General features: G+C 46.2%; 1 protein-coding gene across 4 annotated transcripts in view; it reads right to left on the minus strand.

Annotated features, from left to right (window-relative positions):
• Positions 1-10309, minus strand: part of LOC112987053 (homer protein homolog 1) — a 94236-nt gene extending 83927 nt beyond the window's left edge. The window contains exon 1 of one of the 4 annotated variants that reach the window (XM_064500727.1): positions 10123-10309. Coding sequence is in view for 2 of the 4 variants with exons in the window: in XM_064500726.1 (XP_064356796.1) it covers positions 8882-8886 (5 nt within the window). In the remaining 2 variants the exon portion in view is untranslated. Of the gene's footprint in view, positions 1-8881; positions 9918-10051 lie in introns of those variants that run through there. The other 3 variants (XM_064500728.1, XM_064500726.1, XM_064500725.1) reach the window with 3 other exon arrangements.
• Between the last annotated feature and the right edge of the window lie 1758 nt (positions 10310-12067).

Below are 12067 nucleotides of genomic sequence, written 5' to 3' on the forward strand. Positions count from 1 at the left end.
ACCTAGATTTAAGGATGTTACTAAGGAGCAGAGGAGGACTGTTCAAACTTATTTTCTTGCTAAGTAAAGGCAGTAGTTTGTCAGAACCATAAGGGAAATAGCAGATCTTCCCCTTTGCCTGGGAGCTTAGCTCTAAATTCACATTAATTCCCAACTCCCAAATGATAAAAGTAAGCAAGTCACAGCTGTTAGAGAAAAGGTCCCTACAAAAGCTTTCATTACATTCCAGTAATAGAACTGTTCTAGCTTTTATTCCAATTTGATTTTTTAAACTCTAATTAATGTGGACCAAAAGGGAGGACTGTTTTTTAATCTCACACTGTAACATAAGGTCACCAAATAAATAATTATCAGGAAAAGTAATCCGAGATTTTGAGTGGCCTATTAAGATTCATTGTAAGTGACACGGAGACCATTTGCATCCAGACTTGAGGTAACTTGAGCATCTAAGAATTTGGTGCTCAAGATTCACAGAAATCCCATCAAAATGGATCACTACACAACCATGTGTGCCTCAGCACCCATGTCTTTCCAGAAGACTTCCCAAAGGCCCTGCGAGCTTTATTATTGTGTATAGACAGCCATGACACCCTCTAAGATGTGTGGTGCTTCTGGAGAATGAAGTCTAGCTAAGATTTGAACCAGCAGGACATCACTTATTTGCAAGCATGGCCAATCCTTTCCTGCTAGGAAGCTAATTTCTACATAAATCTAGATGCGGAGCACTCTCGATGTCTGGGTATCAGGCTTGATAAAGCAGAGACAGGGAATTCCTGTATGCTCCATAGAAGAACAAGAAACATGGAAGGGACGTAGAGCAGGTTGTTGACAAAGCACATGGAAAACAGAGTACCCAGAAACTGAAATTACATTAAGCCAACAGAAATTGTTCCTAACTGCAGACTAACTCTGAATTTTAGTCACACAGAAGTCAGTCAAAAATCATAGCTAGTGCAAAAGCAGCGTGTAATGAACTCCTCGTTTCGAAGTGAATTAGCCAAGTAGCTGCTTAGGGTCCCAGTTACTGTATACAAGAACTTGACAAAGCTACACAGCATCCCTTATTTCCTGTGCCTCTTTTCACTAGCATGGAAAACACCATGCATCCCAATAAGCCCCTACATGGCAGCATACTCCACAGTAAGTTACATGTTGGAGAAAACCTGACTAGTATTCTAAAGGACTTAAGCAGTAAAGTCTACAAGTCTTGAATTTTGTTGAAGACAACTAGAAAGTCAGAATCAATTTCACTTGCATTAACGTAGGAAAACAGGAGCCTCTTCACTGTTTTCTTGAATATGGCACAGTACATTCTTTTAGGTTTTTGTACAGACAACCAGGGCTAGCAGATTAGCGGAAATGAACAGGCACAAGAAGTAGGAATTGTGAGAACACATGCCAAAGATGATTTATTTCACCAACACGTCACTGTTAAGTGTTGACCATTTAAAGGTCATTCTTCAGTCTTCAAAACTAACAGAAGATCTCATTGTATATACTGTTACAAGAATAGTTTCAAGATTAAGTATGGATTCAAGACTATAGTACACTGCTTACAGAATACCAGGAGTGGCATAAGAATAATTTAAAAGCATTAAGAAAAACCCACATTCAAGAACTTTGACAATACCACCTATTCTGGTTTTTACTATGAAAGACAGAAGTGGGGAAAAATGCCATTTCCCAATGAGCTGAGACACTCAACCTAGTGCAGTCTCAGAAAAGAAGTTTCCAGACTTCAACTCCAGAACTGAGGAGTAAACTAGGACAGGCATAGCTGTGACTTTGGGTTTTTGTTTGTTTGTTTTTCTCCCTCTCCCTTTTCCCCCCCTCTTCCTCTTTTGAGCACTTCCTGCCTGGATAAACAGACACTACTGTAGCAAAAGGTAGCCTAATCCACCTATAGCGATACTTCCCTTGTGCCAACCCAAGTATTTGTACAGCTGAGTAGTCAGCTAGGTTACTGCACTCATTTGACTCACTGAACAGTCAAAGGTTCATGCTACAGTAAAACCAACAGGAAAAGCAGTTCCCACCTTCTGCTGTCCCTGCTTATTTTTGGTGGTGGTGGGGGGGGGGGGGTCAGCTTAAAACTTGATGATCAAGATGCTGACAGTGGAATATAGCCATGGAGGTGGACAAAGTAGTGCCTGTGAACAGTCTGCAAGTATACGGAGGAAGAAGAAAAAACTGAGAGAAACTACGCATGTCAAGTTCCTCTCTCTAGTCAGGTAAAAACCATTAGTCAAAAATAGTCACGCTGACTGCTTAAGTCAGCTAACTTCATATCTACAGTTAAAAAAAATCACTACAAGATACTGGAAGTGTTATTATATGCTTGTATCTGGCAATCCAGCATGATCTATTGCATGCTTAAACAGCGTCTCCCTAGTCTAATTTTTTTAATGACGACTGGCATTCACCAATATTGGCCACCAGAAAAATGTCTGAATGCAGTGTCTTGCTAGAAGCATATTTGTGATGCAGTTCCAGAAAATCAATATAGTATTCAAACACAGTTCCATTACTTTACAGAATGAAGCAGACAACATTAATACTACCACCAGGGCTCTGTGTAGATGCAACAGAGCCCAACATTGCATGTGCAAGGCCCAGATGGAATAAAACCACAGGTCCCTCTATTATCCTCTCCTCTCTAACCTGCCTGTCCTGAGCACGATACTTATTTTGGTGGATCCTAAAGTGCTCAGTTGTGGACAAAAATCTAAGATACTCACAGTAGAACAGGGGAAGAGACCTACTATCAGAATAAGGTTAAAAGGAAAACCCAAACCTGATTTTTAATAGTGCAATGTTTCCACACACATTGCGCCTTACCTTTAAGACTGGACACATTTGAGAAAGCCTTGCAGGGAGAACAGCATGAAACCCTGAACTAGAAAGCCTGCAGAAAAAGTTCTGCGAGAGCATAATGCTTTCACATAAGTAGGACCTTTAAATACACATTTTACCTAGCATGGTATCTTAAGAAAAAGAGGGAATGAACTGAGTTCTCTATTTTTTTAAATAATACAGAATAGTTTGTCCTCTTATCCATTGTCAGTTTCCTGTTACTATGACTATAACCACACACATGTGGAAGCCTGAGATTTCAGAGCTTCTAAACACACAACACCCACTTTCTCTTGAGAGAGTACAGAGTTGTCTCAGACATGAAAGGCACATTGTTAAAACCAAAGCACGCTGAAATTCCATATATAAAGGACATCCAAATCAAGCCTGCCACAAATAAGAGTTCCAGGTCTGATCTCAGTCTCTTTGGGCGTCTCTACAAAACAGTCACTCCCTTACCAGATGCCTCAAAGTATAATTTCTGAAAGAGAAGAGCCATCATCCCCTGACACTTACTGAAGGCCTAAACAACTTCAAAAATCAAAGATAACTGAGTGGGAAACTGTAGTTAGACATAACTTTAAAAGCTAAGTTTCTAGTCTGTAAGAAGTGTTCCTATTGTTTAGTCAGTCATTGATCTGGAATACACCAGAAAACCACGAGCTTAGCTAGAAACATGTTCCAGGGACCTATACTAACGAGAAACTGTTAGTAAACCAGTGTTACATCACTAGATAATGCTCTTCTCTTTGCAGTACACTGATGCATAGACATAGACTTGAACAGTTCTGATTTAAAGAGTTATCAGCTAAGAGCTTTAAATCAAATTACAGTCTTAAAAGACAACAATAATAAATATTATCCAATGAACCTTCCATAAAAGTGGTATCTTGCTCCCAGGTTAGAACTATCTTCTTCCACTTATTTTTATTCATTACCACAGCTGAGCTCATTGCCTTTCCCTGATTAGAACTGATAGTTACATTGTTACAAGTTATTACAGTCTCTACAGCTTTAAAACTACATATTTCCTCAGGTATTGGCATGACATCTGGTTCTGAGTCCTGCAAGATAATGGACTTGGGGTAGGGCAAACATTATTTGGGAGAGAGACATCACAAGAACACACACACAAGACATTCATCTGATACTTGTCTTGAGATAGAGTAAAAATAATCTCAAGATGAATGAGAAGGATCCCAATTTCCTGCAGAGCTAGGACTCCACCAAAAGAGATGGTCTATACAACCTTTATAATACATGGCAACATGGAAACAGATCAATTGCAATCCTAAGGTATTTTTAATATCATTATTAAATCTGCATGAAGGCCAACCACCATGTCATTCAGGAGGCTGGTTTATGCATTGCCAGGCCAGAAGAGCTGTTTCAGTTTTTTCATGCTTATTTCATGGTCATAAAACCACTGTGACAGAAGATAATTTCAGCATGGTAGAGGTCTCCACATGTTACTGCCTGACAGTCTTCTATGAAGCATTTCAAGCTGATTCACATAAAATCCATCTATCTAGGTATTTATACCTTACCCATTTAGCAATTTTTCAGATAATCAGGTTTTGCAGGTGTTACTATAGATAAGTAATGTTGATCTGTTTTTGTTGCACTCTATGCACTGCCACAGAAGATGGTGTAAACTACTCTGCTGCCATAGTTTTCCACCCCCCAATAAGTGCCTCATTTTACCCTTAAGTTAGCAAAATGACCACGAATTTCAGTAACACTAAACTACTGCCAAGATGCCATACTTTCTGCTGCATTATCTGCAACATTTCTGTGTCAGAGAAGCACAGCTGATGTAAGGGACTATTCTAAGAGGAAGTTTTGAGAGAGCTAGAGCTGCATCATTTATCTGTATGGGAAGGAAAAGGCCAGGTTGAAGAACTTAAGTGAGGTCAAGTTCAGCTGGTAACCATGCTTCTGGCTCCTAGGTATATAGGATTAGACACCAACAGCTTTACAGCACTGTCTTGCTACCCAGCTAGAGAAAGAGAACTGAAAATTTTAAGGACCAAACGTTGGTTTAGAAAGATCTTAAAAAAAAAAAAAGTCAACAGGTAGTGAACCAAGAAGTGAATTCTTGAAAGTACGTCTACAGAGTAGTTTCCACAGCAAAATTCATCTATCCCATACGCACAAACAAAATAGCATTTCACACTTCATTTTAAAGCTTCAAAATGGTTTTGTAAATGTTATTACATTCTAGAGTTTAGAATCAGCATGATTTCCCAGTTCTCCTACACCTCTACTATCCTCTCTTTAAAATGGCATCCTACGTCATGAATGTGTTTTAAATGTGTTTAAAATGCATTTGACTAATGCCCCATCCTTCAACAACTGTGAGAGTAGCAGACCAACTAGTAACAGCCATTTTCCCCTCAACTGCCACCCCCCATATTTCTAGGGGACTACAAGCCTAATAAGCACATCCTAAAATACCCATCATCCACAATATTCTCTAGCCAACTTAAGAACCCTAGATTCTAATTCTGCCATCTCAAATTGACATATATCATAACTATCTTTGTTAAGATAACACACTAAATATAGTCCAACAAAAGTAAAGAGTAGCTAAAGTCTTTCTAAAGACAACTTGATTAACATGACGTGACAGAGACAAGCACATCTTACGGAAGTTTTTACTTATAATGCCTTGATCATTCAGCAAGAGCAAAAGGAAAAGCTAGTAAGGTAAATCTGGACATTTGTTCACAGCATAAAGGGCCATTAAGGAACACAGTTATGGAGAGACTACTGATTAATAAACCAGGCCTTAATCCAGGAGATTAAATTTAACAGAACACCAGATTCTCAACCTTACCACCATCCATGGCTGTGCAGCTTCCATACTGCATGAAGTGTATTTATTCTAGTCTGAGCAATGACTACACTGTAATCCACAAATATTAATCCCTGACTCCTCTGCACCTGACTGAACTAGAAATAGTTCCACGGATCAGTAAAATAAGGTAACGGATTGCAGTTTTTAACATGTTATTTTTCCGATCTGTGTACATTAAGGGAATAATCTGGACTACTAATATACATTGAGTACATTTACTTAAGATCGATTATATTAAAAAATCTTGAAGAAATAAACTTCTGCTCAGAAAAGTCTAATTGCTCAATACTGGTAAATTTTGTATTGCTCAATATTGGCAATACAAAAGACACACTATGAATGAGGACAGAAGATACGGAGGTCTTTTGATTTATATTAAAAAAAAAAAAAATTTCCTGCTGAAGAACACTACATTCAGTGGTGTCAACCCAACAGAAAGGCCTGCACAAATAAATGTGTTTATCACATGACAGCAGTTAATGATAAGAGTTTCTCTTTATGCAAAAGAAATGAGGAACCGGGAAATAAGGAGAGAGCTCAGGTAGAGGAGAAGAAGTGGACATCCTATGCTAGAGTGTCCGGTCTGCACAGTCTTGGAGGTTTGACTCATTTACCTTTTCCTGTGAGATAAGAGGGAAACCCAAAGACATACGAGATACAGCACAAACAAGAATTGCTCCTAAACTACTGGACCCTATATACCATTGTGAAGTTTCATGTTTCTCAAAATAAACATTTAACAGCAGCAGTTTTAGAGACCAGTCACCCACAGTTTGGTATTCACCATGTACACAGCACATGATCAGCTTGCTTGCCTCATGATATTCAATGAGCTGAACAGGCTGAACTACACTTAATATGTAAGACTAAATAATACATAAGACTAAATAAGCCACTGCTATTTTGGTAAGCCACTTCCTTTCCCTCATCACAACTTTTTTTGTGTTCTAGTTATTGGAATAGGTAAACTCTTCACACAGCCAGGTACTACAAGCTCAATTTACAAGCTTAAGAAGGATAGCAGTACCTATTAAATAGTGAGTATAGTACACTGACCGTTGTCTGGCCAAGTACATGGATTATCAAACATTTTACTGTGCAATTTATTTCTAGAGGGCTTAATTTAAAGAACTTAGTAGAACATCAAAATTTTTTTTTTGTGAATTAATGTTAAGAGTCTAGTGTATTTTGCTCTCTAAACACCCTGAAATCCATGGGCAATTGCATTTAGATGCTAACGCAAAATAGCTTTTGAAATAGGATCTCTGCTCTGAACATTAGCAAATGACCTATTCTTAACAGAGAGATCCACAGAGCTGGTGTTTACCCTGGCTCAGATGCACTCACTCACAGTTAAATAGCAGACAGCTTATTAGTAACACCTACCTACAGTTCTCATTCTCCTTAAAAGGTGTTCTGTAAAAAAAATTCTATATTGCAATATCCCAACATGTACTGTCTAAAGACTATTCAGAGTATGTGCCAGCAAGTTTTGCCTTCCTGACCTCAATGGGTAAGATACTGCTTAAAGAGCATCTTACAACAACTTCACCCTATTTCTCCAACTATTTTTTTTTAATAGATATTTAGTATTTAGGAGTATTTCTACTCCCTCTGCACACAGATACTGATTTATACTGTTTGTTAAGAAGCTACCACACTAGAACACCAGAAGTACTGGAACTCGTGAAATGGAATCTTTCCTTTTTAGAAGTCAGGTTTTGTTTCTAAAAGTGCTAAATTTAATTCTAGAGAAAGTAAAAAGCTTGTTACTCTTCAACAATTCCTCGGTATTAGCAATAGGATGTACTTAACTAACCTATCTACAAACACAATACCAATTTGAAATAAACAAGATGTTTTCCATTATTTGAGTTAAATAAGCTATATAATTCTGTGTTGGCTTAGTAGTTTTAAGAGTACATCCCATAAATACTATACTCTCATTAGGCTTTTGAAATGCCGCATTATCACTTTCTTGAATATTGTCTCCATGTAGACAGCTGCAAGCTAAGAACAGCTTGGGCTTATTTTGTGGGGTTTTTGGTTTTTTTTTTTTTTTTTTTTTTGTATGGAAGAGGAGACAACAGGAGAAAAAGAGTTAGCCTAAGAAGTTATTCCATCCTACATCTTGTATGGTGTGCCCTGGTGACTAGGATGGAGCCAAGGACCCAGCTCTTGTTGCCCTGTAATTAAGAAAGTTAATACTTTGAGAAATCAAAGTCTCTTTAATAGCTTCTGAGGAGGAAAAAAAGAAAATTTTCACTTCCAGATCAGTGTACTAATGTGAAAAATTCCTGAACGACCAAAAAGACATGTTGCAAATTTTAAACTTTGAAGCATGTGTTTATATGAATAATGTAATAACAATTTCTTAACAATTTCTGAGACTTTAATACATTGAGGACCTGCCTCCACCTTGTAGTCAGCCAAATCATGACTGGATTTCTGCTGCTTTTGAATATGGATGAGTTTCCATTCCATTCAGGGGTTATCAGGCAAGCACGGCAGAAGGGTTTGTTTCATGAACTCACTATGAAAATCACTAAGAATACAACGGTGGGAAGTTTTCACGGGTATCTAAGTCACTCTGATATCTAGTAAATGAGATGCAATGAGTTTTCTTTAAAAAAAATTTCTCCATTCTTGGTTTTTTTAGAACCTCAAATGGAAGACCCAGGTTACCTAGGGGACCTGCTATGAAGCAGGTTTCTGTAACAGAAGCCTTCCTCACTATACTGAGGAATTCGCACATTTATTTTATATTCACCGAAGACTCCACAAGAGCTAAAGCAAGTCTTCGCTGCTCCAAAGTTTCACCATGTCACACCGAGCAAAAGCAGGTGCTTCCGGGCTGCCCATCCGTAAGAGATCGGGGAAAACTCTCCCAGGCGGGGATCCGCAAGCCGCGGCGGCTCCCCCAGCGTTGCGGTGCGGCTACGGCGGGGAGAGCCTCCGCACGCAGCGCCCGCACGCGGCGCGCCGCCGCCTCGCACCGGCTCTACGCGCACCGCCAGCCCCAACGGGCGCGCTGCCCCCCGCCGCCGAAGCCCCGGCCTCTGCTGCGCGCCCGGCGGCACCTGCCCGAGCAGCCGCTGCCGCTGCCGCTGCCCCCGCCCGGCCCCCCGGCGCGCCCCGCCGAGCCCGGCGGCCCCGCGAGATCCTTACCCCATGGCGGCCGGCGGCGCCGGGCACCGGCGGTGCCGCGCGGGCCGCGTCCCCGGGGCGCTCCTCGCCGCGCCGCGCCTCGCCGCGCCGGCAGCTCCGCAGCCCCGTGGCGGCGGGCCGCTGCGCTGGGCTCGCCGTGCTGTGCCGCGCAGGCCCGGGGGGCCGCGCCGCCGGCTCGCAGCCGCCGGGCCGAGCGGGGCCGCCCGCGCCCTAGGCAGCGCCCCCCGCGGGCCGGGCTCCCATGGCCGCCGGCCGCGCTAGGCGCCCGCAGGCAGCGGCTCCGGGCCCCGGCGGGCGGCGGCGGCTCCGGGGGCTGGCGGGTCCCCTGCTGCGGGCAGACGGGGCGGCTCTCGCCTTCTCCGCGCCGGGCCGGCTGCGGCGCTTCTGGCCGGGAGCTGCGCGGCCGCCGAGGGCTCCGCGCGCCTCAGAGGCGGAGCGGGATGGGGCTGGCGGTGCGCGCAGAGCTCCACGCCGCCGCTCCCCCTAGCACCCCCGCCGGCAGCGCGGCGGCCACCGAGGCATCTTCCCGAGGAGGCAGAGCGAGCCGCTGCTCCGGCGCTGGCATCAGGATCCCGGCGTGCGGCGGCGAGCGGCGGGCTGCGGCCGCGCGTCCCCGCGGGCACCGGGGGCCGCGCTCCCCCGATCCGCCCGCCCGCCCACCCCCGCTTGCGGAGACGCGGGGCGCCGCTCCTCCTTCCCGCGGCGGCGGGTCCGCTGCTCGCCGTCACGCCTTCTCCTGCGGCGAGCGGGCGGGCATCGTCCTGGGGCGCGGCGGGTCGGTCGCTACCGACGGCCGGCGGGAGGGGCCGCCGAGCCCCGCACTCCTCTGCGGCGGGCCCGCGGTTCAGCCCCGCCGGTGGGACGGCGGGAGGGAGGGAGCGCCGCGCCAGGCGGTGCCCAGCTGCTCCGGCGTCCCCGAGCCGCTTCCAGTGCCCGCTCGCGGCCCCCGCCTCCGCCTCACACCGCCGCCGCCGCCCGCCCGTCCTCTCGCGGTGGGCAGGCGCAGCCGCCGCCGCCGCGCTGAGCCCGCGCCCCCGTCCCGCTCCCGCCGCGGGAAGCGCCGCGCTCGCTCGCTCGCTCGCTCGCCCGCCCGCCCGCCCGCAGCCCCGCCGCGCCCGGCGCCCTACAGCCCGCCGCGCGCGGCCGCCCCGCTCCTACTCGCGGCGGCACCTGCCCGCTCTGCCTCCATCCTCCGCCCGAGGAGCTTTAAATAGGACACGTCACCGCGTTCCCCTACGCACCGGCGTCACACACCGCTCCCGGCGCTGACGTCACTGGGGTGCGGGGGATGATGTCAGAGTGCTCCACGCCGCCGGAAGCGCTTCTATAATAGGGAATGGCGGCGGGGGGAGAGGCGAAGGAGGGCTCGGGGCCCGGCGCCGCGCCGCGCGGCCGCCTCCGTGCGCCTCCCCGGGGCGCCGCCGCCGCCGCCCACCCCCGCCCCCCGCGGCGCCGTCTCCACGGCAACGCCGCGCGCGCCCGCCGCCGCGCTCGGGCTCGGGCCCGCGCCGCGCCCGCCGCCGCCGCCCCCGGCCGCCGGGGCGCGCCCGAGCCGCCCTGGGCCGGCGCCGCGCGAGTACCGCTGCGGCGCGGGGCTGGGGCCGCCGAGCAGAACCGGGCCAAGCTGCCCGCCGCGGGGAAGCCGCGGGCTCCGCGGCCCCGGGCGGCAGCAGCTTGTCAGCCCTCTGCCGCGGGCCTGGGAATGACGGGCGCAGCGCTCCGAGTGTGCCTGGTCCTGCTCCCGAGACACCTGCCTAGCACTCGGTTCTCAGACTTCAGACCCTGCAGCCTTGGTAGCAAAACAGGAAAGAAACATGGCAGCCATTCTGACTGCATCGCAAAAATGTGCCTTCCGACACGTCCCTGCTAGTAGTACAGCACAGAGACAGCCAGCATCATGAGCTTGCCAGGCCATAGTATCTCTGGCTCAGTCCGTCCTTCAATAGTAGCATGCAAGTAGACAACACGTGTTGCTGCTTCCACTTCAGCAGAGCAGCCCAGGCTCCAGCACACCCCACTACCTTGCTGGGCAGCCACCTCATCTCAGGTTCAACAAATATCTCCATCGACTCTCCAAGTTTTGCTGACTATATAAACACTAGGTGTAATTACTCCTCGACAATGCCAATGGCCCTGGGATACCAAAGACAGAACATGCATCTCAGCTAATCGCTACTTCTAGGAGCACTTTGGGTATTTTCCTGTTTAAGCAGTGTCGTAGCCACCAAAGGCATGTCAAACGTTCATTGCAACGTGTGGGGACATACCAATGAGGTGCTAGATGTCAAACTCCAAGTAAAAGTGGAAGGCTGACTTTACAAATGTGTTATTTATGGCACTCCAAAACACAACAAAACCCAGACTGATCTGTTCATAGCTGTTCCTTTAACAGCAAGTTTGTCCTCTGCTAAGAGCTCCACTACATGAGACCAAGTGTATTCCAGAAAGAGGCTGGAATGAAACATAGTGAACGGATTTACACAGCAATCTCATCTCCCCAGAGTAACAACAGCCATTTTCAAAAGTGATTTTAGTTTCTACATGCACGTGTTTTACAGTTTCTTGCCTTAACATTTTGACCTACAAAAGTAATCAGCTATGGGAAGAGTGAAGATGAAGATGACAAATAGCAAGGGAAATCTTCTCAAAACAAAAAATAAGCACAAGAAACCTAGCATGAATCATTCCTATGAGCAGCAGTGAGGTGTTAGGCAGATTGCCTCACAAGGGAGAAAACAACAGCTTCCTCAGTTTCACATTTCTCACATGCAACCTCATAGTTTAAAGTGTAGGCGCAGAGCTACAAAAATTTAGCTTTAGACTCAGTGGCATTAGTCTGAGGTTTGTTGTGGGCAATGCTTAAAACATGCACAGTTATGGTTAAGCTGCATTGCTTTTCTGGACTGCCATTGTCATTTTTTGTTTGTGCTTCACATTTTAACTTTGAAACATCTGAAGTAATATGCATTTTCCACTAAAATCGGGTAAGAGCTACAGGCTTTTAGACATAAAACTGTTTGTATGCCTCTCTTTGCTCTTTAGGGAAACATGAAGATCCACACCAGTTGTTTCTTCCATATGATAATAGCGATAAGAGTGAAAGAGACCATGATCAAAATAATTCAGTCTATGCATATGTAAACAAAACAAGGCTTATAAATATATTCCTTGATGTCAAGTAGTTAG

The sequence above is a fragment of the Dromaius novaehollandiae genome, chromosome W, assembly GCF_036370855.1.
Source record: "Dromaius novaehollandiae isolate bDroNov1 chromosome W, bDroNov1.hap1, whole genome shotgun sequence".
In the NCBI taxonomy this organism is placed as follows: Eukaryota; Metazoa; Chordata; class Aves; order Casuariiformes; family Dromaiidae; genus Dromaius; species Dromaius novaehollandiae.